This window comes from Oncorhynchus tshawytscha, linkage group LG26 (genome assembly GCF_018296145.1).
Source record: "Oncorhynchus tshawytscha isolate Ot180627B linkage group LG26, Otsh_v2.0, whole genome shotgun sequence".
NCBI classification, from domain to species: Eukaryota; Metazoa; Chordata; class Actinopteri; order Salmoniformes; family Salmonidae; genus Oncorhynchus; species Oncorhynchus tshawytscha.
This window is the reverse complement of record NC_056454.1, coordinates 4310061-4337362: the sequence shown is the minus strand read 5'-3', so window position 1 is coordinate 4337362 and position 27302 is coordinate 4310061. Positions and strand designations below refer to the sequence as shown.

At 41.8% G+C, this 27302-nt stretch overlaps 1 protein-coding gene across 2 annotated transcripts; it reads left to right on the top strand.

Annotated features, from left to right (window-relative positions):
- Nucleotides 1-1206: 1206 nt before the first annotated feature.
- Nucleotides 1207-13247, top strand: shox (short stature homeobox). Of its 2 annotated transcripts, none has more exons than XM_024388644.2 (6): nt 1207-1607; nt 3290-3498; nt 7251-7308; nt 7618-7706; nt 10650-10862; nt 11233-13247. In XM_024388644.2, exons 1-6 carry the CDS (start codon nt 1358-1360, stop codon nt 11320-11322), a joined length of 909 nt encoding a protein of 302 aa, XP_024244412.1. In that variant the 5' UTR covers nt 1207-1357; the 3' UTR covers nt 11323-13247. The 2 variants fall into 2 exon arrangements, with proteins under 2 accessions (XP_024244412.1, XP_024244411.1); XM_024388643.2 differs by having other exon boundaries at nt 7597-7706.
- Nucleotides 13248-27302: the final 14055 nt, after the last annotated feature.

Below are 27302 nucleotides of genomic sequence, written 5' to 3'. Positions count from 1 at the left end.
GCTTTCACACTGCCGGGGCGCTCCGGGTAGAATACCCCAGAGACAGCTCTCTTCTCTCGGCCTTTTGTGTTTCTGAGCTGGACCGATGCATGCGTTTTAGATAATGTTCAGCTATTATAGCCTACATGTATTTCCATGAAAATCTTAGATATAAATCAGGGAACATTTTCCACCACTTGCAGCCTAATTGTATTGATTATCAATGCATTTTATTTTAGGATAAGTCCAGTTTAACATTTAGAGCACTCCCAGAGGTGTTTGAATGATATGAATTATGAACTAAATCTGTAGGCCTACTTGTCACATTCACTGAGATTTGTTCTATTGGATTAGCAGTATATGCCCCTATATTATAGCGTACATTTATGGTGTAATGTTAGTCTACTTTCTATCATATTTTTATGCAAACAAAAAAACATATAATAGAATATTATATGAATCGTGAATATTTACTCACTAGTTATGAGATAAAAACGTCATAAACCGGTATTGGTCACTTATCGTTAGATTATTATTAAGGAAATTATATTTATAATAATTGCCATCCGATTTATTTGCAATATTTCAAAGTAATTTACAATCTCAGAAAATGTGTGGACTGTGGCCTCTTTCCAAGTATTGTCACACGATTCACACCTGCAAAACAAAAATAATTAGGCTTCATACTTAGTTAAGCTAATTCTCCCTCTCGAGAAATGACATGCGTAGCCTAATTGTACTCGAATCATACACCACCGTTATAGACATTATCTGACAGGCTAAATCATCACTAGCCCATTGCAAATGTTTTCCACTTTAAAAAAAACAACAACACTAAAATGTAATATTTTCTCATTGTAGGGCGAGTTGTTTATATCGGATTATGTTGTGAGACCACCTATGTGCTTTAAATTCTTAGTTGTCAACTCAAACGAATAGCAACACCAGGAGGAGCAAACCCAGCCACTCCATATTCATATCTCGAAATCACGTTAATGAAATTATCGCCGAATGAATTAATAGCCTACAGATTTCCCACTCATTTCACCATAAGGTACCGTAGGCATTTTAATGACCCCTAATTCAATTAACTGCCTCCGTCGAAGCATTGATTTCTGGAGAAGCTGCTGAAAGTTGAATTCAGATAAGTCGAGCAGCCCGTAATTGCCCAAGACGCAGAGGTGGGGGCTGGGCTGAGGTGGCGGTGTATAAATAGTGTGCTCTCAAAAACACAGTCATAACAGCAGGAGTGATCTCACCTCTTCTCCACCCCCAATATCGCTTCTTTTTACGACCGAGCGCTGCGTCTTGAGCTGACAACTAACGTTAAATCGGTCATTTTAAAGTGGGGTTCCGTGCTCAGGACCACTGAACGGCCATGGAAGAACTTACGGCGTTCGTCTCGAAATCTTTCGAGCAGAAAACCAAGGAGAGCAGTAAGGAGAGTATCACGTACAGGGAAGTTTTGGAGAGTGGCTTGGCGCGGGCGAGGGAGCTGGGGAACTCGGAGACAAGTCTACAGGACATAACGGAAGGCAGCAACCACTGTCCGGTACATCTATTCAAGGAGCACGTAGAGCTAGAGAAAGAAAAACTGAAGGAGTTTAACGTTTCACGGGCCACGGAAGGTACGTTTCTATCCACCCGTTCGAGTTGTGTAGCGTGAATGTCCTAGATGCATTGCATTTTTACACGAACCAAGCCCTTGGTTTTCACGATTACTTTCGGTGCACCGATTGTAAAAGTACAAAAATATGTGGTGGCCAAAACATTTACAACGTCAAAAACTATAACAAAAACATTTAAATGATTGCAGTTACTGTTTATTTTATTTTTTATCGTAAGCTCACGTCGTTATAATGTGCAGATACTTGGAAATACTGTTCTCTATAGTAGGCCCACTGTCATGTGTTTTGCAGTGAAAAGCAGTGGTCCAAACTAATGAATCCTAGGCTACATAATCAATCTTCTCTCACTCCTGTTGATCACTGTATTTATTAACACATCATATCGTTGCATAATATCGTATTGATGGCGATGATATGCATAATGATAGGCTTAATTCTATGTTTCCACTGTACAATTAATAGGAGTGGTACTTGCATTCTGCCCGTCAGCATACCGTAGCTTATTCTTTGTTTTTTAAACTTTCATTAATTGGACCATAAATTATTTTGACAGTGTTAGCCTATATGAAGTGTTTCTTGCTCGCATTTTCATGACATAACAGGAAGAAAAAACTTCATAAGCAAAATGAACCCGTGCACCTCGAAGTTGGATGTACGCTCCTGCACTGTAATAGCAGTGGTAGGACGTTTACGTTGTTGTATAGCACACAATAGCTCCGTCTAATGATGACGGAAAACAGTTGTTAGATGATAGTAATAATGACGTTTCAAGACTTTAGCCCCGGTAATAACATTTTGAGAATCTTAAACATATTATATGTGCCTATCTGAAAATAACTGTCTTTTACGCAACACGTTAACCTTGTGAAATATTTCAGCTCTTTATTAAGTTTGTAACGATCAACTACGGTGGAGCTATTTTGCTGTATGATAGGCTTATTATACCAACCATTGAAATAACCCGACAAATAATCTGTATATAGGCTTACTCTTTTATATCTAAAGGTTTTACAATTTACTGTATTTGATAAAACAATTGACAATATAAAACACGTATAGTGTTCCAAAATAAAAGTCACATTAATAAACTACAATTGTTTGGTATGACCGTGCACAGTTTCAGATTGTCCAGTGGAAATTGGGGCGTTTTCAGAAGGTCATTCCTTCCAATGAAGGATCCATGTGCAGACTGTAGGCAAATAGCCCTAAGGAAATGATAAGGCCTAATTGTGACAGGATTTTATGGTCGAATATTTCTACATGTATGTGTGTGAATAACTGTCATTATAGTTAACACACAGTGCATTGACCTGCATTTTTGGTTTTGTAAGTTTGCAGGCCTGTATTTTGACCAATAGAGATCGAACTTGTTTATCATGTTCTGTTTACCGTCTCTGGCTGGCTAGCATAACACATACTATGTATTTCACTAACTGAATATAAGCTACACTCTATTCGTGTGTGTGTGTGTGTGTGTGTGTGTGTGTGTGTGTGTGTGTGTGTGTGTGTGTGTGTGTGTGTGTGTGTGTGTGTGTGTGTGTGTGTGTGTGTGTGTGTGTGTGTGTGTGTGTTGTGTGTTTGTGTGTGTGTTTTTGTAAAGCCAAGCTGTAGTTGCAGGTGTTTGAGAGTTTTATGTATTTAATCTAGAGGTGTACTGTATTTTAAAACGTGTGTTCACGCAGGGATATATGAGTGTAAAGAGAAGAAGGAGGACGTAAAGTCTGAGGACGAGGACGCACAGAGCAAACTGAAGCAGCGGCGGAGCAGGACAAACTTTACTCTGGAACAGCTCAATGAGCTGGAGCGCCTGTTCGACGAGACGCACTACCCCGACGCATTCATGCGGGAAGAGCTGAGCCAGAGGCTGGGACTGTCAGAGGCGAGAGTGCAGGTAACTCCCGGTCTCCATCAACTAAAAGTGAAAAGCATAACCCTAAAGGGTTTGGACAAAACTAGATAGGGCTGTCCCTTAGATGCATACGTTTTTATTTTATTTCATTTTATAAACAACATGTGGGTCTAAATAGGTTGAGTTTTTAAGCTCAAAGCATCAAGGATTGTTCTAAAAAGAACGTGTGAGAGGTTGCCAGATTGAGACATCCAGTGACAGAGGCTGGGGTCATAGCGGGTGACGCAAGAAGATTACTGTAATTCGTGGTGCGGAATAACATGGATAAAATGGATGTAAGGCCTAGATCAGTAATGATATATGCTCACAAATGAAACACGTTTCAGAAGGCTATAGAGTCAACACTTGCAAGGCAATTAACCTACAAACCGTATTGATAAGCTGCCTTTAAAAACGACTATATTTTTTTTTAGATAGCCTACATTTTCTAAAACAAATGATGGTGTCCTATTGCCAAAAGGAAATATTTTGAGATAAATCAGGTTTGGGTTAGAATTGCCTTAAAAAAAACACGTTTAGGTGCAGCTTTGGCATTGATCTCTTCTATTATGTGCACGTGTAAAAACAAATACAAACTATTCAGGGACGATTTAAAACAGTAGCGTCAAAATGAGATAGCGTTAAGGCTTACGTTTGAATATAATTTATTCACCCGTTTGATAGAACATCACTGGTTATGTTTAATTTTCATGAGCTATGTAGACTTTCCATTATTTCGGTCCGCCCTGCCTGTTGTCAAGGCTCAGTTATACGGAGATGTTACACACTCCAGAGAACGTGTTGAGTGAGCTGTTTTTATGATGCAATGAGACAAACATATTATGAAATATTAGATGCAACAAACTGTGCAAATATGACTGTGTCGACATGGTGAAAGCCACATGAGTTTATTTATTGGATCGATATTACACAGATTGACCTCACGACCTCGGTGAGATTTGTTTGGCAATATTTTTAAATTAACTTTAGGTATCAAGTGCAATAATAGTGCAACAAGAACACTACTACTACTAGTACTAGTTGTAGTAGCAGTACTACCTCTACTGCTGCTGCTAATAATAATAATACTGCAAGCCTACTGGTTACTGTTGATTTTTTAATTATTGGTTTTGCAATTAAACACTATCCATTATCCATTATCAAATAAATGTATATCATTATAACATTGGTCTATTTTTTTACATGACCAAAATACTGTTGCTTTTCAAACAAATAAAATTACGCCTATAACCTTTGCCACATTATTGTTGCTCAAGTGACATTGGATGCATTTGAGCCCGTCTCCTCTCTCCTGGCCGATTATTGTAGAAGAAAAATAGCTTATGCGCTTCGGAAAGATCTTACCACATCATAAAAATTAATGAAGAGATTGTACGAGTGCTTCAGGGGACACCGTCGTATGCCAGTCACCTCATTTCCCCCCGCGTTGTCTTTGTAATATCTGCCATTGGCTTGATATATTGTTCCCATAAAAATGGATTAGAAATAATTCAATTCTGCTGGAACTCAGTCGGTGGCACACCTCGTGTTCCGAGATCTAATCGGAGTACTAAGTAGCCTAATATTAGAAGTCTGCACCGTGTGACAGCTTGCAAGCGCGACGCAAAAAAAAAAAATAGCATTTTAAACATGGATGAAATCAAATTGTGGTAAGACAGGAGGAAAGCATTTACCTGTTAAATCGCAATGGGAGAAATATTTACTCAATATTTACAACAATAACGCGTATAGACTGAAATGGGCCGTGAGGGTTAAAATCACACACCATTAAAATCCATGTCGCAGCCGACCGTTTTTCGATTTGAAACCCCCAAATCTATCATAAGTAAATTGTAAGGCATGTGGTAGATAGAAGGGTATTAACCTGCACTTAGGCGTCGGAACAGAAGCCCCACGTCGCGCGCAGCTGAGGAATCTAATTGAAAGTTATGAGAGCTTGGTGAGGAGCGTGCAGTAATTCTATTACGACTAATATATCTGGGTTTCTGGTACAGAGCTAAATTAAATGTCATTATTCACTGTCTCTAATAAAAATCTAAAGGAAACGAGATTAGGGCGTTTGTATAGCGCATCATTGAGTGGTCCTTAATGAAGAAATAACTGTCGCAACCAGTGTAGTTCACTTTACTTAGCATTCTGGCACGCAATATATATAGCCTTAATATATATATATATATATATATTATATGTGTATGTATATGTATGTAGATATGTTTTTATTTTGTGTCAGTACAGACCTTTAAGAGACAACAACATCAGTGATTAAAAAGTAAAATAATTAAATACACCTCGTGATATAACCTAAAACAATTAAATAATAAAATTAGCAGTAGCCCATACGAATAATGATTAGCCATATAGGCTTAATAATAATAACAATAATAATAGGAAACAGGGTAATAATAGACCAATAATAGCCTGATCATAAACAATTATCTTCTAAAAACTACATTAAACGAATATTTGTTTCCAATATGCTATGTGATGGAGGGAGAGTTTTTTGGGTAAATAATCTGTGGACATGCTGTGTCAATAATGCATACTTTATCGACAAAACGTATTATTCCAGTCCAATCCACACTCGTTAAAATGGCTGCAGCACCTTGAGTAATTAAGGTGCCCTTTGTGGTTCTCTCGTCGCTAATTCGGCTACTGTAAATGATAATCATTACTGGGGTCGGAGGGGAGAGGAGATAATGGATTCGTGGAGGGAAATTAGGTTGATGATAATTAATAATAGGCTATGCTGCTTCTGTAACCTGGAGAGCAAAAGGGCCTAGTAGATTAGACGGAGTCAAGTGACCTTTTTGGCCCCGTTTTTTAAGCACATAGGCCTACTCCAATTTACGTGGGCCTTTCAATAAATATTGTTAAGCTATACATTTTGTGACGATATGCTGTATATTATTTTAGACTATTATAGATAATATATTCGATCTTATATTATTTATAATTGTGTAGGCAATTATTTCAGTTGTAATTCATGATTAAAACAGTATAGGTTCATAGGCTAATTTTATGAGCATTAATGTCATCATCGACATTCTCGGTGTTGGGGAGTGTTGGGAGTACATTAACTGCATTTTACAGTAGCTTGGTGGTAGTTGAACTAAATTCAAATAAATGTAGCGTTTTCAGTAGCTAACGTTTTTGTCATGCTTATTTGACCTTTATTTAACTAGGCAGGTCAGTTAAGAACAAATCTTATTATATTTTTAATGACGGCTAGAAACAGTGGGTTAACTGCCTTGTTCAGGGGCAGAACGACAGATTTTCACCTTGTCAGCTCGGGGATTCGATCTTGCATCCTTTCGGTTATGAGTCCAACGCTCTAATGTCGCGGTATAACTAACTAGGCTACTAGAACTACACTACTTTTTGTTGTTGAAAAAATGCAATAAAATATGGGTGAAGTAGGCAATAATTTCCTTTCTTTTTCGGCATCAGACCTGCCTCATTTTCACTTAAAACATTGTGTTTGTGTTTAATAGGCTAAATTACACTTTATGGTTCTTGCAATTTGTACTCTATAACATTTCAGATGTACATATGATGACTTTCCCAAAGAAGTTTGGATGTGGTGAACTACCTTTTCAAAGTAACATTATTCAATGCTTAACTTCTTCCAGTGTGAAGTAATTGGTAGCTTGGTAAAAAATATATTTTCAGAGTAGCTTCCCCAACATGCATATTCTACAATACACTCATTCACTGTTTAAAATTGTGGTTTCCAGGTTTGGTTTCAAAACAGAAGAGCGAAATGTCGAAAACAAGAAAACCAGATGCATAAAGGTAATTTATTATCCATCTACTTGTATTTTTTATGATTTATGTTGCAATGATTATTACACTTGTCATTTTACACTTGCAGATGTTTACTAAATTGTTTGCTAGTATGTTACATCACACATTTCTTACAATAATTATGTAGGCCTATGCTCTAGCCTGTAAAGTTGATCAACCTTCATGTGCATGTACTGTAATATGTTTGATTAATCACTTGTAAAATGTCATCTTGTAACCTTTGACCAACCATATCAGCCTTATACTCAAACTTATAACTGTCTCACTGTCTGACAGACACCTCTTCATACTTTCCAGGTGTCACTCTGGGAATTGCCAGTCATCTGGATGCCTGCAGAGTAGCTCCATATGTCAACATGGGAGCGCTACGGATGCCTTTTCAACAGGTACGTTGTTTTCTCTTTTTCATGACATGAATCCTATGTGAAATATTTACTGATGAAATGCAGGCATGCAAGTGAGTGATTGTGCACAAGTAGAAGTTAATATTCAACATCAATTAACCTCTGAAAGTCTGAGCCATTGGGGGGGAGGGATTCTATTAAACTAACATGTGGAATTGTTTTAAGAAGGTCGTTTTGAATTTTAGGACCCCTTTAGGTATATAAAAACAAATCTATATTTTTGTTTTGATAAAATAGAGAATTTGGCCTTTACTACTATAGCCCATAGAAACACATTGAATAACACATTCATAAATGGCAACAAAAGACAGTAACAAAAAATTGCAAAGAATAAGGTTTGGAAGTGGAGATATAAGAAATCTCAGGAAAGGTTTGTGTTTTTTTTAGACACATATTTAACCCCCTGTTTTGTTGGCACAAAACTACCTCCATACTTCCATTCAGTTTTTTAATCTGGTACTGGTGACCTTCTGATGAGTCCCATGACACTTGTGGGGGTCGTAGGGCAAAACGGAGAACACCATCGTGTTCGTGAGTGTTTCCCCTTTCTGCTCCAGACATTTGTAGGATGTGTCATGGTCTGACAAACACCGCTGTGGCTCAGCCACCTATCACCGCAGATGCGGAAGGGCGACATAGGCGCATGTGGTGGATTGAGACGCAGCCCATGCAAAAAAACAGATATCTCTATCTTAAAGTGACGGATTTTGATGAGTAATTATTTTATTATGTTACTTAGATTGACGCATGGGTGCGTCAACAGACTCTCAAGGAGGTTAACTGACAAACAGCCGTAGTTTCTAAATGTGTTAGCATGGTTGAAAGATTTGATGCAGTCATAAAAATGCACCCTACTTTTATTTTAGTCCCCAACCACACTTCACAATCATCTCAGAATCTGTGAGAGATATTGGAGAGAGGTGCATATGCCCTTATTATACTAAAAATAAACCCCTATCGTCCGAGGTTGTAGTTTACAAAGGCTGTTGTGAATGAGAACTCTATGGAGCTGGAGAGTGGTGTGTGAGAGTCAACTCAACCCCAGAACACCTTTCACCTTTGGGGTGCGTTAAGAGCGGGATGTGTGTTTGTGTTTGTTAGAGAGACATTTGATCTGGTGAGGTCTGTTTTTGCGGCCTGGCCATTGAGTTGTCTGTTCACCCCTGTGAAAAGCTTGGGCCTAATTAAGGCAACACTTGCGCAACGCAAGCACATAAAAGAGATGATGAAAGCACCGACTGGAGAAGGCTCTGATGGATATTGGTGGTGAGCTGCATTGGCAGGGAGGGAGGCATGAGGCCTGCATACTGAGAGAAGAGCCCTACCTCTGCAGGCCTGAGACAGACAAGCACAGGGCAGGCTGTAACACACTTATGCAAGCACACAAGTACCCCTGCATGCATACGCACGTACACATGTACCCCTGCATGTATACGCACGTACACATGTACCCCTGCATATATACGCATGTACACATGTCCACACAAATGCACATGCATTCACACTTGCACACACACAGAAACACACACACACACACACACACATATATTGACCAGCTGTTGTGCTGGGGACTGGGTAGCGCCTGTAGCAGCTCATGCCCTGTTCCATTTCACTGATCCTCCCAGCAAACTTAACAACAACACGCTGAGAGATTCCCTCTCAAAGAGGGGTTCCCTTCTGTGTTTCACTGACAGTCTGCATTCATACATTTGGAACAAGGCTCTTTGTTTGAGTGTTAGCTGTTATTATGAAAGGCAGTATCCATCTATCTGGAATCAGGCCTATTTTTTTGAGTGTTTGGTAAGAGTGACAGTTGGTGGGAAAGAAAATATGGAGGAAGGCCTACTGGTCATTTATGCGTTGGCTTGTGTCTGTGGCTCGTGTCAATGCAATTCAGTGCAAGTACAAATACTGGTCAGCAATACGTAATGAAATAACGTCCAAGAAAGCACATTTTGCGGTTTATTTTAATTCTCTCTCGCAGTTAAACAACTTTAATTTTGGTCATTTTCCATGTTATTGGCTATGTCGAAATAGCGTCACATTTGAAATTGGTTGAAACATTTAGCTCTCTCTCAAAACGTTTACCATGCGTTGCTTAAATGAAGTTTTATTTGGGTTGGATGAGAAAGCACAAGGCTCTTCACTTCTCTCCTTGCTTCCTGTGGCATTTGAAACGCTTGAGAAATGGCAAGAGGCAACGCAGCTCTCCTTCTGAAGTACCGGGATTTCTCATTTTCACCTACTCCTCATAAAATAATTGCCAAGAATGTGCAAACTGATACTCTATGGTCCTTATGACTTTCACTTTCCCTTTGCTCAGGAATATGTCTGGATAAATATTTATAACTCTAAATACGTTAATATTTTTTGCGTGGATTTATATTTATTTATGCAATTGAATCCGTAATCAGGATAACAAGACGTTGCATATTTCCAAGGGTATGAAGGAGATCTCACTGTGAATGAAACAAATCTGTTCAGGGTCTTAGAAAGACTTTGATTTCTAGGCTGTTAAACTGGACGTGGTGTCTGTGAAGTTATGTATGATTCATTAACTTTAAGAATAGCTGACATGAAAAAAGGGGAAAGGCTCAGAGTGCAGTTCCTAACATTCTTCTGAGAAAACACACAGTAAGCAACAGCTTTGAGGGGGTAGAACTTGAAGGGGAATTAAATAGTGTCAAACTGTGAAACCTAAACCCTTGGCTCTTCTCTCACACACACGCACACGCACACACACACACACACACACACACACACACACACACACACACACACACACACACACACACACACACACACACACACACACACACACACACACACACACACACACACACACACACACACACACACACACACAGAGCCTGAGGGGCTGGGAGGGTCTCACTAACCCAGGGATTGTTTTTGGTTGTCCGGCAGGTCCAAGCCCAGCTCCAGTTGGAGGGCGTGGCTCACTCCCACCATCACCTGCACCCTCACCTGGCGGCGCATGCACCCTACCTGATGTTCCCGCCCCCGCCCTTTGGACTACCAATCGCCTCTCTCGCGGACTCAGCCTCTGCAGCGGCGGCCGTGGCGGCGGCTGCCAAGAGCAACAGCAAGAACTCTAGCATCGCTGACCTCCGACTCAAGGCAAGAAAACATGCCGAGGCGCTGGGTCTCTGACCCCATCGGGCTTCCCCTCCGCTCGCCCCACGCCCTCATAATCACCTGCTTCTCATACAAGACTGAGCCCTGTGATCGGGTCTGACACTTACAGCTTAAACAAAACAACATTAAAAAAAAAAACACTGAGAGGGAGAATGAAAGAGAGACAGAGAGAGAGAAAAAGAGAGACACAGAGGGAGAGGGAGATGGGGAGAGAATGAGTGGAGGAAGAAGAGGAGGAGAAAGAAGGAGGGGAGCAAGAAAATTGTCACAAAACCAGCTGCCAAAACACCCATTTGTAGAGAGAACGGTAATTAAATACCAATGAAATCACCTTTTACTTTTCGCCCAACAGGCAGGACTTCTGCGGGGCCAGTGGCTCAGTCCACTCCAGGCACACATCACAAGTCCAGGACCGTACAAACACATGTGGATGTCTGTCTGAGCCGAGGGCCGGGCCGGGCCAGGCCAGACCGGGAGACTTTAGAACAAAGCAAACTGGCAAAGCAGGCAAGCAGGGCCAAATACTAGAGCCTCACTGATGCCGATGCCGTCACGTTGACTTTACAGACTATTGTGTGTTTGGGAAAAGACACTGACACCACGAGGCATCGGACTAAACATTACACACAAAAAAAGACAAAAATTAAGAAAAAAAGAGAAAAGAAATGGCCATGTTCTCTGTGTAACCACTGTGTTGTTTCCTGCCGCTGCCCAGTGCATGAGTTCTATTGGAGGACTGCAGACTTATCACGGAGGCTGGCCATGTTGTATCCGACCCCAACTCTGTTGTATCACTGCCATTCAAAATTCCCACTATATATACTCTCATCCACAAAGTCAAAGATCATTGGGGTTTGATTTCCTTGAAACTGTGGACTGACAGGAATAGGCTAATCTAATCCCTTACTTTCTGCTTTTGGAGGATGGAAAGTGTAAATGTGTTTTGCTGGGAATGAGTCCAAAATAAGTTTTTTTTGCTGTTCTCCTCACATTGTTCTCTCTCTCTCTCTAGCTTTCTTTCTTTCTGTTTATCGTGATGTTTCTTGGGAATAGAAGTGAAGATATTCTTTGCACTTCAGGTCTTGTATGTGGGAGTTTACAAACAGCACTACAAGCAGATACTACTTTACTAAATGAGGTGGGGAAAGGAACCGATTTGGGTTTTATCATGTCATCAAAAAGAGACGTTCACAAAACGTTTAGAAGGATAAAGGGTATAACTGCAATTTTTTGTAATTTTGAAAATATGAAGGAAGCATCAGTTAAACTGAAATGCAATTGTGCGCAGTTTAAGTGCAATACTGTAAATATGAAGAAAAAAAGAGAGAAAAAAGCAGTTAATTGTTAGAGATAAACAAATGATTTGCAGTGATTTGTTTCAGGCACTGATAAATCCGTGTGTTGAATTTCTTTGCCAAACAGACCCGTTTTTTCTAAAGCATTGTATATTATGTTATGCTGCGAACTCATCCTCAATCATGTGCCATAACCCCAGAAATGCAATGGTTTTCAAACATAGTTTTGTACACATCAGGAAACTATAATAACTTGTTGAGGTAGACATGAGCACCTGGGTTTGATGCTGAAATGAATAACTGAAACTAGGATCTGAAATAATTTATCATAATCTATTGCATTAACATGAGACAAAGCATTATGTCAAATTCCACCAAAGATTCTAACAAATGTTACAATTGATGTTATAGGAAAAATAAAACCATGGCAGTGTTGTAGAGACAGTTTTGGCCTGTACATGTTAAACTTGCATTTATTTGCATGTTCATGTTGCAATTTCATGGTTTAACAACCCAAATAAAGAATGCCTTCTAGCTAGTATTATATTTGAAACATTTGCAAATTCAGAGGATAATGTTTTGTGTCATTGAGAAGCAGATCCTAGTAAGGTCTACCTCAAACAATGTTTTACCAACACTTTCTCTGTTCTCAAACCACCATTTACAGTTATTTAGCAATGTCTCCATTTTAAATTAAACACATGGGTGCTTTTATTTATTATTTTTTGTCTGAAAGTTTATACAATTAAAAAATAGTTGAAATACAAGTGTACATTTTGACATGGCTTTGCATTTATTTTTATATGTTTTTTAAATGTTACATTTGCAACGGGAGATGCGTGGCTGTTGTGCATTGTTTGCCTAAAATGTAGCGTGTCAGCGTTTACAAACATTTCAGGGATGGTTGAATTTGATTAAGCTCCATTGAATTTGTTATGCCTACCACAAGTATTATCATTTCATATGCAAGCATGCCTAAACATGATTCACTATACAGTTTGTATTTTTTTCCTTTTGATTCACAAAATATGAATGTACAAGTAAACTATCAATAAAGTTATAAATATTTGTACTGAAGTTTTAAGATACTTTAACAACTCCTTTCAAGACTAATCAAAACAATATTTATTTATTATTCTGTGAGGGATTTTGGGCCATAGAATGGTAACATTTATCATTCTACTTTTTAGTCCTTTATTAGATTCTCATATATTGAGTGACTTATAGGCCTAATCATACAAGAGGCTAAACAACATATCAAACAGAGACATTATTATCGTCATCAAAACATTCCGGAAGTGAATACCGTAGTACACATTAATAGTGAATTATGTCCCAGATCCTCTTACTTCAAGCATTAGACAGGTACTTTATGAGCAGATGTAGATTAATGCTGTACGCACATCGTGACAGGTTGGAGCCGATGCTCAGCGGTTATCTCAGGTCGAACCTTCCGATAAATATCAATACCATTCCGCCCCTGACATTTACGCAGTTTCCATGTCAGCCTTCAGAGCTCATCAGATACCAATCTTAGCCCACACTAGCGGAGACAATTGAGCTGCTATGAAATCCAGATGCATGCCGGCACCATCGCCCCGAATATGGAAACGAACATGTATAAAGCCCTCTGTTCAACTGATAGAGAGAGTCCTGAGATGGAACGTGAAACTGTAACTTTGTCAGATAAAAGCAAGATGGCTGTAATTGGAGTAAGAGGGAGGGCTGTAGAAGGAGAATAGGAAAATAATTGAGAGCAATGAGATTGGGAGAATATCTGAGGGACATGTAAACTTTCTGCTTTGAGCAAGCGGTTTTATTTCCAAAAAGCAATCTTCCTGCTCGTCTCAATGGCAATGATGAACTTTGAACAGATCTCATGAGAAGGTCAATAGTCATGTCCATAAGTATGCATACATCTGCATCTAGAAAGATTATAGCCCTTAGCTCTCCACCATTTCCCCAACTTCCACTTGTTTCACCGGCACATACTACATTTTGCACGTTCATAATGGTCGGCCTCTTTTTTCAAGTGCATTAACTTCCTCTGGGAAACCCAAATCCAGATGTGTGTACACAAAGTAATTACATCATGCAGTATAGTGCTTTATTGTCTGAACCCCATGCAGGAATTAGCCCAAATGGCGTCCTGTTGTGCCCAGTACCCCATAGAAGTTCGCTGCACATTTAATTTGTACCTCTGTGCTCATATATCAAGATTGAGTGATATAGTCGCAGACTGATCGGCCCAGATTTACCCACTGACCTCTCTGGTTGGGGCCTGCTGGGCCAGGTTTGGAAATAACAGCATCCTTTTATGTGTACTAATAATTAGCTAGGCACACACAGCCATCCATCAACCAGCAATGAGCCATGGCTGCTTTGTCAACATGTGCAGGCACATAAAGCTGTTTATGTTGGCCACAAGTCACAAATAAAATAATAATAAATGGGTAGGGTGTGTGTATGTGCTTGTGTGTGTGGGGGTTGTGCAATGTGCTACATTTAAGCAATTTTAGAGGGTATTACAAATGGATGGACCACTGATGTCTTCTCTTCCCTTCCAATGTACCGTTAGCATGAAGGTTTTTGAGATTTTATTCAAATAGAAACGTATTCATCTTTATGTAATGAATATCAATGACCCATTTCTTAAATTATTGTGACCTACTTCAAGTATATTATGGGAATCATATCTAAAATAACAAAAGCATAATTGTGCCTGCTTCTATAGTGGAAGTTGTTTAAAACCTCTACAAGATCGATGGGTTCCACACGGGACGGTTGAGCTAACGTAGGCTAATGCAATTAGCATGAGGTTGTAAGTAACAAGAAAATTTCCCAGGACATAGACATATCTGATATTGGCAGAAAGCTTAAATTGTTGTTAATCTAACTGCACTGTATAATTTACAGTAGCTATTACAATTAAATAATACCATCTTACTGATTGAGGAGAGTGCACAGTTATGAACCTGAAAAGTTATTAACAAACAAATTAGGCATATTTGGGCAGTCTTGAATTTTGAACAGAAATGCAATGGTTCTGTGGATCCGTCTAAAACTTTGCACATACACTGCTGCCAACTAGTGGCCAAAATGTAATTTGCGCTTTGGCTGGAATAATACATTATGGCCTTTCTCTTGCATTTCTAAGATGATGGTACAAAAAATACAAAAAACTCATGTTTTTTTTCTTTGTATTATCTTTTACCAGATCTAATGTGTTATTTTCTCCTACATTCATTTCACATTTGCACAAATATCAAAGTGTTTCCTTTCAAATGGTATCAAGAATATGCATATCCTTGCTTTTGGTCCTGAGCTACAAGCAGTTAGATTTGGGTATGTCATTTTAGGCAAAAATTGAAAAAAAGGGTCGGATCCTTAAGAGTTTTGATTGGGTGCTCTGAAACCATTGGGATGAACCAACAATAATATTCAGAACAATCAGGGGCCGCCCACAATAATGTTTTAACACTCATTTGGAGGCCCTGATTTGTGATTGAAGTGCCCTGCACCCATGTAATTCGAACCCTCCCTAAAACAGTTTATAGCTAATATTCCCCTTCCAGAAAATGTTCACAAGCTTTCTCACTGTGCCAGAGTTCAGCTCCTATAAGAGAGGGAACCCTGAACATCCGAGGCCTGGAGCTTTTAGCTACAGAGCTACACTATACACTAGCTACCTTGTGAGAGGTCAAGTGCTCAGGGGTCACATGAAAATAGTTTTGCTCACATTTCATTCTCATAATCCTCTTGTGAATGTCACACACAACTATGGTCTATGCTATCCGGGATCCTTGGGACATCCCTACCCCATTGATGTTTGAAATGTAAAATGGTTATGGTAAGGGATAAGGTTTGGATTAGGTAAGGGTTATGGTTATGGTTATGGTTATGGTTAAGTTTAGGGATAGAGTAAGGGTAGGTGTTAAGATTAGGTTTCAGGGTTTAGGGTTTAGGGTAGGGACGTCCCAACAATGCCGGATAGCACTGACCACACAACTATGGTGAGACGGAATGGAATGTGTGCTCATGCTGTCTGTGGGTTGCCACTGTAGTTGCAGTGGCATAAATTGAGACAACTTAGTCTAGATAAGCTCGACATGAAAGACGGCCAAACATATTTCCTGCTATGCTACCGATGGTGTAGTGGAGGGTAAACTCTCTGTTTATACTCACCATTTTGACCCAAATGTTGCTGAAAATGCAGTGAAAGTATATGGAGAGTTACTTTACTCATCACAAACTGCGATCAGCATTTACCCACATATTTCCCCCCCACTATATGACTGTATGCTACTGGATACATAGATACGTTTTAATATTTGTAATTTTAAAAAAACATTTGGTTTTCAAGGTGTTTATTCACTTTCAATCAAGTAAAAAATAATTTTCTCAGTTTCAGAAATAACATTTCTCATAAGAAACTAGCAAGCTTCCAGAAAATTTGAACGGAAATGGCGCCACACCAACCTGGAAGTCTTCCGAAGTGCTTGGAAAGACAGTACCGTGCAGTATCGAAGAGCCCTTACTGCTGCTCGATCATCCTATTTTTCCAACTTAATTGAGGAAAATAAGAACAATCCGAAATTCATTTTTGATATTGTCGCAAAGCTAACTAAAAAGCAGCATTCCCCAAGAGAGGATGGCTTTCACTTCAGCAGTAATAAATTCATGAACTTCTTTGAGGAAAAGATCATGATTATTAGAAAGCAAATTACGGACTCTTCTTTAAATATCCGTATTCCTTCAAAGCTCAGTTGTTCCGAGTCTGCACAACTCTGCCAGGACCTAGGATCAAGAGAGACACTCAAGTGTTTTAGTACTATATCTCTTGACACAATGATGAAAATAATCATGGCCTCTAAACCTTCAAGCTGCATACTGGACTCTATTCCAACTAAACTGCTGAAAGAGCTTCTTCCTGTGCTTGGCCCTCCTATGTTGAACATAATAAATGGCTCTCTATCCACCGGATGTGTACCAAACTCACTAAAAGTGGCAGTAATAAAGCCTCTCTTGAAAAAGCCAAACCTTGACCCAGAAAATATAAAAAACTATCGGGCCTATATCGAATCTTCCATTCCTCTCAAAATGTTTAGAAAAGGCTGTTGCGCAGCAACTCACTGCCTTCCTGAAGACAAACAATGTATACGAAATGCTTCAGTCTGGTTTTAGACCCCATCATAGCACTGAGACTGCACTTGTGAAGGTGGTAAATTACCTTTTAATGGCATCAGACCGAGACTTTGCATCTGTCCTCGTGCTCCTAGACCTTAGTGCTGCTTTTGATACCATCCATCACCACATTCTTTTGGAGAGATTGGAAACCCAAATTGGTCTACACGGACAAGTTCTGGCCTGGTTTAGATCTTATCTGTCGGAAAGAGATCAGTTTGTCTCTGTGAATGGTTTGTCCTCTGACAAATCAACTGTACATTTCGGTGTTCCTCAAGGTTCCGTTTTAGGACCATTATTGTTTTCACTATATATTTTACCTCTTGGGGATGTCATTCGTAAACATCACTGCTATGCGGATGACACACAGCTGTACATTTCAATGAAACATGGTGAAGCCCCAAAATTGCCCTCGCTAGAAGGAAGTGGATGGCTGCAAACTTTCTACTTTTAAACTCGGACAAAACAGAGATGCTTGTTCTAGGTCCCAAGAAACAAAGAGATCTCTGTTTAATCTGACAATTCATCTTAATGGTTGTACAGTCGTCTCAAATAAAACTGTGAAGGACCTCGGCGTTACTCTGGACCCTGATCTCTCTTTTGACAAACATATCAAGACGGTTTCAAGGACAGCTTTTTTCCATCTATGTAACATTGCAAAAATCAGAAACTTTCTGTCCAAACATGATGCAGAAAAATTAATCCATGCTTTTGTTACTTCTAGGTTAGACTACTGCAATGCTCTACTTTCCGGCTACCTAGATAAAGCACTAAAGAAACTTCAGTGCTAAATACGGCTGCTAGAATCCTGACTAGAACCCCAAAATTTGATCATATTACTCCAGTGCTAGCCTACCTACACTGGCTTCCTGTCAAGGCAAGGGCTGATTTCAAGGTTTTACTGCTAACCTACAAAGCATTACATGGGCTTGCTCCTACCTATCTCTCTGATTTGGTCCTGCCGTACATACCTACACGTACGCTACGGTCACAAGACGCAGACCTCCTAATTGTCCCTAGAATTTCTAAGCAAACAGCTGGAGGCAGGGCTTTCTCCAATAGAGCTAAATTTATATGGAATGGTCTGCCTACCCATGTGAGAGACGCAAACTCGGTCTCAACCTTTAAGTCTTTACTGAAGACTCATCTCTTCAGTAGGTCATATGATTGAGTGTAGTCTGGCCCAGGAGTGTGAAGGTGAATGGAAAGGCACTGGAGCAACGAACCGCCCTTGCTGTCTCTGCCTGGCCGGTTCCCCTCTTTCCACTGGGATTCTCTGCCTCTAACCCTATTACAGGGGCTGAGTCACTGGCTTACTGGTGCTCTTTCATGCCGTCCCTAGGAGGGGTGCGTCACTTGAGTGGGTTGAGTCACTGATGTGATCTTCCTGTCTGGGTTGGCGCCCCCCCTTGGGTTGTGCCGTGGCGGAGATCTTTGTGGGCTATACTCGGCATTGTCTCAGGATGGTAAGTTGGTGGTTGAAGATATCCCTCTAGTGGTGTGGGGGCTGTGCTTTGGCAAAGTGGGTGGGGTTATATCCTTCCTGTTTGGCCCTGTCCGGGGGTATCATTGGATGGGGCCACAGTGTCTCCTGACCCCTCCTTTCCCAGCCTCCAGTATTTATGCTGCAGTAGTTTATGTGTCGGGGGCTAGGGTCAGTTTGTTATATCTGGAGTACTTCTCCTGTCTTATCCGGTGTCCTGTGTGAATTTAAGTATGCTCTCTCTAATTCTCTCTTTCTCTCTTTCTTTCTCTCTCTCGGAGGACCTGAGCCCTAGGACCATGCCTCAGGACTACCTGGCATGATGACTCCTTGCTGTCCCCAGTCACCTGTCCGTACTGCTGCTCCAGTTTCAACTGTTCTGCCTGTGATTATTATTATTTGACCATGTTGGTCATTTATGAACATTTGAACATCTTGGCCATGTTCTGTTATAATCTCCACCCGGCACAGCCAGAAGAGGACTGGCCACCCCTCATAGCCTGGTTCCTCTAGGTTTCTTCCTAGGTTTTTGCCTTTCTCTAGGGAGCTTTTCCTAGCCACCGTGCTTCTACACCTGCATTGCTTGCTGTTTGGGGTTTTAGGCTGGGTTTCTGTACAGCACTTTGAGATATCAGCTGATGTACGAAGGGCTATATAAATACGTTTGATTTGATTTGATTTGTGGAGCCACTCAAATCTTTGACTATTTGTTCTGAGTGAATCCTATTTCATTGCTGTTCATTTGGCTCTAAGAACTTATAGAACCAACCACCAGTGAAACCTCAGCTGAAAACAATTGGTGTAACGTGTTGAAGTCACTGTGGCCTACTGTGGATCAAAGGCCGTCTCTCAGCCCAGTTTGTTTAGGTTCAGCTTTGGTTTGCTTTGTTGGCTAATACGTATAAATGTATCTGGAGTCAACAACAGTGCAAAACTATATTAAAACTAACATCTTATGACTAGGTCAACATTTTTATCTTCACAGTGAGGAGGAAAGTGTCGAGAATGTCAGTTTTTCTTTTAGGTTTTTTAAAGGCCCAGTGCAGTCAAAAATGAGATTTACCTGTGTTTTATATATATTTACACACCATAAGGTTGGAATAATACTGTGAAATGGTGAACATTATGATAATGCCCTTTTAGTGTAAGAGCTGTTTGAAAGGACTACCTGAAATTTCAGCCTGTTTTGGTGGGATGGAGTTTTGTCCTGCCTGGTGACATGAACACGACAAGGCATTTAGAAAACAACAACATAAGTCATGAGATGGAAGGTCATGAGAGGGTCGTAATGTTCATGGCTTGAGTGGTCATCGGAGGGAGTTGGCCAAAGGGGGAGATCTAGCAAAGATGGTCTCTGGAGCAAATCCAGGGGCAGGCAGGCAGCACTGTGTCATTAAACATAGACCAATAAGAAAGAGAGTTCCAAACCTCTCTGCCAACAACAGCTCGTTTTCAGTTTTCTTGCTTCTTGCTTGAGAAATTAATCTTTGCTATGAAGCCATTTTTGTTTCTTTTTGACCATTTTAATTGAAATCAATCAGTAAAGTACTTAATTGTTACCCAAAAATTATTTGATATTGAGATCAAATGGCTGCATTGGACCTTTAAGTGTCACACCAGTCTTCGCTTTGGCTCCCCCTCCTGTCCAGCTCAGGCGTTCGGCGTCGCCGGCCTTCTAGCTGCTGCCAAACCTGCTGCTGGCAAACGCCCTTCACTCATCATGTTACGGCTTTCTTCTATCTCCTCCTCTGACGAAGAGGTGGAACAAGGATCGGACCAAAATGCAGCGTGTAGATTGCGATCCATGTTTAATGAACAACGTGAAACACGAATAAACACAAAACGTAACAAAAACCGAAACAGCCTATACTTGTGTAAATAAATAAAGAGATAGGAACAACGACACTAAGGACAATCACCCATGACAAACTCAAAGAATATGGCTGCCTAAATATGGTTCCCAATCAGAGACAACGATAAACACCTGCCTCTGATTGAGAACCACTCCAGACAGCCATAGACTTTGCTAGATAACCCCACTAGCTACAATCCCAATACATACACACCAAAACCCCAAGACAAAACACACCACAATACAAAAACCCCATGCCACACCCTGGCCTGACCCAATACATGAAGAAAAACACAAAATACTTAGACCAGGGCGTGACACATCAACCCCGGACTTGTCTAGTCATCATTTTTGTTTTTTTATTTAACCTTTATTTAACAAGGCAAGTCAGTTAAGAACAAATTCTTATTTACAACGACGGCCTACCAAAAGGCAAAAAGCCTTCTGCAGGGATGGGGGCCTGGGATAAAAAAAATAAAAAATAAATACAATATAAATATAGGACAAAACACACAGCACAACAAGAGAGACAACACTACATAAAGAGAGACCTAAGACAACAACGTAGCAAGGCAGCACCACATGACAACACAGCATGGTAGCAACACAACATAACAACAACATGCTAGCGACACAACATGGTAGTAGCACAAAACATGGTACAAACATTATTGGGCACAGACAACAGCACAAAGGGCAAGAAGGTAGAGACAACAATACATCACACAAAGCAGCCACAACTGTCAGTAAGAGTGTCCATGTTTGAGTCTTTGAATAAAGAGATGGGGATAAAACTGTCCAGTTTGAGTGTTTGTTGCAGCATGTTCCAGTCGCTAGCTGTAGCGAACTGAAAAAACGAGCGACCCAGGGATGTGTGTGCTTTGGGGACCATTAACTGAATGTGACTGGAAGAATGGGTGTGGAGGATGAGGGCTGCAGTAGATATCTCAGATAGGGTGGAGTGAGGCCTAAGAGGGATTTATAAATAAGCATCAACCAGTGGGTCTTGTGACGGGTATACAGAGATGACCAGTTTACAGAGGAGTATAGAGTGCAGTGCAGTCCTATAAGAGCATTGGTGGCAAATCTGATGGCCGAATGGTAAAGAACATCTAGCCGCTCATTACGCACATTTGGTTCCAATACCCAATCTATCACTGTATTTATAATCCCTCTGTCATTCGTCTTTGTCGGTCATTGTAAATATTGCTTGTTTTCCTGAGAGGAATCTCTCCTTCTATTTCCTGAGTACTTCATTATTTTGCACTTTGGGTTTTGTCCAGCTTTTATAATCATAGTGCTTTAATAAACTCAGTTGTTCTAAACCTGTGACTGCCTCCTGTCTACTCCTCTCTACATGTGTGACAGAATGACCGACCCAAGAGAACATGACATCCCGACCTCGCCGCTATAGGAGCGGGACAACCTTGGACAAGGTGCTTCGGACCGTATGCCAGCTGCAGGCTACACTACCACCTTCCCAGCTCCCGCGATCGTTCTAGCCACCCCACCACCATCTACATCACCCGGTCCGATCAGCAAAGTTCACGTGCCCCTCCCGGAGCGGTTTGACGGCACCCCAGATAACTGTAGGGGGTTTCTCCTGCAGTTTGACCTCCACCTTGCCCTTCATGCCGGGACAGCCTCTGAGAGGGACAAGGTGGTCTTCGTGATCTCGTTGCTGACAGGCTGGGTTCTGGAGTGGGCGCACGCCGTCTGGGAGGGGGACAGTCTAAAAGTGCAGTCCTATAAGCGCTTCACCCAAATCTTCGGTGTCGTTTTCGACCACCCTTAGACTCTCCTGCACACCCCGTAGTTGTAGGGTTCCCCTGGTTACAATAGCATAGCCCCAGGATATCGTGGACAGAGAGGAGGTTGTTGGGTTGGTCGCAGGAATGTTAGGCGAGGTGTCTATCTGTGCCACCTCTGTGGAAAGGCCATACCAGTTCACCCACATCCCTATCCCAGAGGAATACTGGGACTTACAGGTGGCTTTTTCGCCCATGGGACTGCACTATCGACCTATTGCCTGATTCTACCCTCCCTCGCATGCAGAGACCGAAGCCATGGAGGTCTACATCCAGGAGGCGCTGGCCCAAGGATTCCTCCATCCATCCACCTCTCCAGCCTCCTCCAGCTCCTGTTACTTGATGAAGAAGGACGGGAGGTCTCCGCCCCTATATCGATTACTTGACACTGAATAAGGCAACTGTTAAAATCAGTTATCCCCTGCCTCTCATACCACTGTGACCGAACAGATGCACGGTGCTCAGTACTTAACTTCTTGGATATAGGGGGCGCTATTTTAATTTTTGGATGAAAAACATTCCCGTTTTAAACAAGATATTTTGTCACGAAATATACTCGACTATGCATATAATTGACAGCTTTGGAAAGAAAACACTCTGACGTTTCCAAAACTGCAAAGATATTGTCTGTGAGTGCCACAGAACTGATGTTACAGAACAAACCCAGATAAAAATCCAATCAGGAAGTGCCGCATTTTTTGAAACCGCCTCATGCCAATGACTCCTTATATGGCTGTGAAGGAGCTAGGAGTCAGCTTACGTTTTCCACGTTTTCCCCAAGGTGTCTGCAGCATTGTGACGTATTTGTAGGCATATCATTGGAAGATTGACCATAAGAGACTACATCTACCAGGTGGTCGCTTGGTGTCCTCCGTTGCAATTATTGCGTAATCTCCAGCTGCAGTATTTTTCCGTTTGCTTCTGATGAGAAGCCAACTGCCACCACTGATAGATTATCGAATAGATATGTGAAAAACACCTTGAGGATTGATTCTAAACAACGTTTGCCATGTTTAAGTCGATATTATGGAGCTAATTTGGAAAAACGTTTGGTGTTGTAAGTGACTGCATTTTCCGGTCTTTTTCTTAGCCAAACGTGATGAACAAAACGGAGCTATTTCGTCTACACAAATAATCTTTTTGGAAAAAATGAACATTTGTATTTAACTAAGAGTCTCGTCATTGAAAACATCCGAAGTTCTTCAAAGGTAAATGATTTTATCTGAATGCTTTTCTTGTTTTTGTGAAAATGTTGCCTGCTGAATGCTAGGCTTAATGCTATGCTAGGCTATCAATACTCTTACACAAATGCTTGTGTAGCTTTGGTTGAAAAGCATATTTTGAAAATCTGAGATGACACTGTTGTTAACAAAAGGTTAAGCTTGTGTTTCAATATATTTATTTAATTTAATTTGCTATTTTCATGAATAGGAAACGTTGCGTTGTGGTAATGAGCTTGAGGCTATGATTACGCTCCCGGATACGGGATTGCTTGAAGCTAGAGGTTAACCAAATTGGATTTACGCAGTGCCTACAACCTGGTGCTCAACAGAGAGGGGGATGAATGGAAGACGGCCTTCAGCACCGGGCACTACGAGTTACAGCATAATGCCCTATGGTATCACAAATGCACCCTCAGTGTTTTAGTCCTTCATTAATGAGGTGTTTAGAGACATGTTGGGTTGCTGTGTAGTGGTGTGCATAGACAACATCTCGGTGTACTCCACTACACATAAGCGACATGTCTCATGTCAGGTTTTGGAGAGGTTGTTTTGGAGAGGCTAATAGGGCATCACCTGTATGCCAAGGCTGAGAAGTGCCTTCTCTTCCAGCAGGTGGTCTTCTTCCTGGGCTATCGGATATCCACTGCGGAAGTGGAGATGGAAGAGCAGAGGGTCAGTGCTGTATGGTCGTGGCCTGTTCCATCCAACATAAAGGTGTTGCAGCGCTTCCTAGGTTTGTCCAACAATTTCAGGCGCTTCATTAGGGGTTTCAGCACAGTGGTGGCCCCTCTCACCTCCCTTCTGAAGGGAGGTCCTAGACAGCTGCGCTGGATCAACGCCTAAACTCCTTCCATGTGCCATCTACTCATGGAAGCTGCCTCCCGTGGAGCGGAATTACGACGTGGGGAATCATGAGTTGCTGGCTGTCAAGAAGGCGCTGAAAACATGGCGGCACTGGCTGGAGGGTGCTCAACACCCATTGCTTGTTTGGATGGACCACCGGAACCTAGAGTATATTCGAGCAGTGAAGAGGCTGAATCTGCGTCAGGCTAGGTGGGCCCTATTCTTCGGCAGGTTTGACTTCACCCTCTCCTACCAGCCGGGATCTAAGAAAGTCAAGGCCGATGCATTGTCCCGGGTTCATGACAAAGAGGATCGGAGGGAGATGGTGACACCCATTATTCCCCTGTCCCACATTGTGGCTCCTGTCATGTGGAATGTGGACGATGACATCCGTCGAGTGCTGCGACAGGAGCCCTCACCTGCCCACTGTCCCGAGGGGCGTACATACGTGCCATCTGATATGCAGGACTGTCTCCTTGCCTGGGCACACACACCACCTGTGTCGGGGAAGCCGGGTATAGCCCGTACTATCGACTGTCTCTCAACCAAGTACTGGTGGCTAACCTTGGCCCAGGACGCCCGGGTTTACATCTCTTCCTGCTCCATTTGTGCACAGAGCAAGACACAGAGAAATCTCCCCTATAGCAAACTCCACCCACTGCTGGTTCTACAATGAACCCTGGTCCCATCTCTCTGTGGACTTTGTCACAGACCTTCCCCCCTCTATGGGGCACACAACCATCCTGGTCATTGTGGACCAGTTTTTCAAAGCCTGTCATTTGATTCTTCTGCCTGGTCTCCCTATGGCCATGCAGACCGCGGAGGCTCTTTTCTCACACATCTTCCGGCAGTACAGGATCCTGGAGGACATTGTGTCTGACCGTGGTCCCCAGTTCACCTCCCGTGTCTGGAAGGCCTTCATGGAATGACTGGGGGTCACAGTCAGCCTCACCTCCGGGTACCGTCCCCAATCATATGGGCAGGTGGAAAGGGTAAATCAAGAACTGGGTAGGTACCATCTTAGTTACTGTCAGGACCGGCCGGGGGAGTGGGATGTGTTTCTGCCTTGGGCAAAATACGCACAAATCTCCCCCAGTCACTCCTCCACTAACCTCACACTCTTTCAGTGTATTCTAGGCTATTGGTTCCGGCACGCCGAGGAGGCATGGAACACAGCGCACACCCGTCTCCAGCGCATCGTCCTCCAGCAGAAGGTGCAAGCCGATCGTCACCGCAGTTTGGCCCCAGTCTTTCACCCCTGTGACAGGGTCTGGCTTTCTACGAAGGACCTGCCCCTCCGCCTGCCCTGCCGGAAGCTGTGCCAGCAGTTTGTGGGTCCTTTCAAAGTCCCGAGGAGAGTCAATGAGGTGACGTACAAATTACAGCTCCCTGTCAAATACCGTATCTCACCCTCATTTCATGAATTTCTCCTCAGGCTGGTGGCAGCTGGTCCCTTGGCTAGTTCTGGACCTCACGAGGCACCTCCCCCTCCCTTGGACATTGAGGATGCCCCGGCGTACTCCGTCCGAAGGCTGTTGGACTCACAGCATCGTGGGGAGTGTCTCCAGTACCTGGCCGACTGGGAAGGTATGGTCCCGAAGAGCGGTGCTGGGTTCCGACACGGGACGTCCTGGACCGGGGAAGGGGGTGGGGGGGATACTGTCACACCAGCCCTCGCTTTGGCTCCCCCTCATGTCCAGCTCATGTGTTCGGCATTGCTGGCCTTCTAGCTGCTGCTGATCCTGCTGCTGGCAAAGGCCCTTCACTCATCAACTCCGGACTTGTCTTGTCATCATCATTACACACACCTGGTTCTAATACCCAATCTATCACTGTGTTTATACTCCCTTAGTCATTCGTCTTTGTCGGTCATTGTAAATATTGCTTGTTTTCCTGAGAGGAATCTCTCCTACTATTTCCTGAGTACTTTATTATTTTGCACTTTGGGTTTTGTCCAGCTTTTATAATTATAGTGCTTTAATAACTCAGTAGTTCTAAACCTGCAACTACCTCCTGCCTGCTCCTCTCTACACTTGTGACATTAAGTAAATATTTGTCTTCTTTCATGTTATTCATTGCTCAAATCATGTAATGATATTGTTATTTGTCACGCAAATAATGCAATCTATAAACAACAAAACATAACATTATTCTAAATGGACCTAAATAAATATGTTTTGGCAAACATGAAAAGAGATTCTTAGAAAAGGAGATGTAAAATTGTTTGAAGAGTTACAGTGTATGAGACATAAAATGAGTGTTCCATGTAAAGTGCTCAATGTACTTACAACCAGAAGTAATGAAGGTGCTTCTGGAAACAATAGAAAATGGTAGATAGCAAGTATACAAAGCTGACTAAACCTTTGACATCCCACGTCATCCTACTACATCCAACATACACTGTAAAATCACTGTACATAATTCTACTTCAAGTGAAAGTGTTCTAGTTCTAATGTAAGCATTCCTGATCTAGTATGAACATTCTAGTTTTCGCATAGGTAGTCCAGGTCTATAGTTCTACCAGTCTAGAGAGAGTACATATTAGATCTCTCTCAGGATGTCATAGTAGCTCAGTCCTGTGATATTATTTTACCAGCTGGGATCAGTGTCTGACAAAGTTCACAGATCACGTCTCTGCTCCCTACATCTATCTCCCTCTGTTGGAAGTCAGCAGTCAGGAGGCGTTTAACTGAGATATCCTAGCATTGGCCATGTACGGAATCCATATTAGGAA

Bases quoted from the DNA above. Each gene is read 5' to 3' on its own strand.
- shox (XM_024388643.2), top strand. From the start codon at position 1,358: ATGGAAGAACTTACGGCGTTCGTCTCGAAATCTTTCGAGCAGAAAACC. The intron at 1,608-3,289 runs GTACGTTTCTAT...GTGTTCACGCAG, and splicing joins CGTTTCACGGGCCACGGAAG to GGATATATGAGTGTAAAGAG. The intron at 7,707-10,649 runs GTACGTTGTTTT...GTTGTCCGGCAG, and splicing joins TACGGATGCCTTTTCAACAG to GTCCAAGCCCAGCTCCAGTT.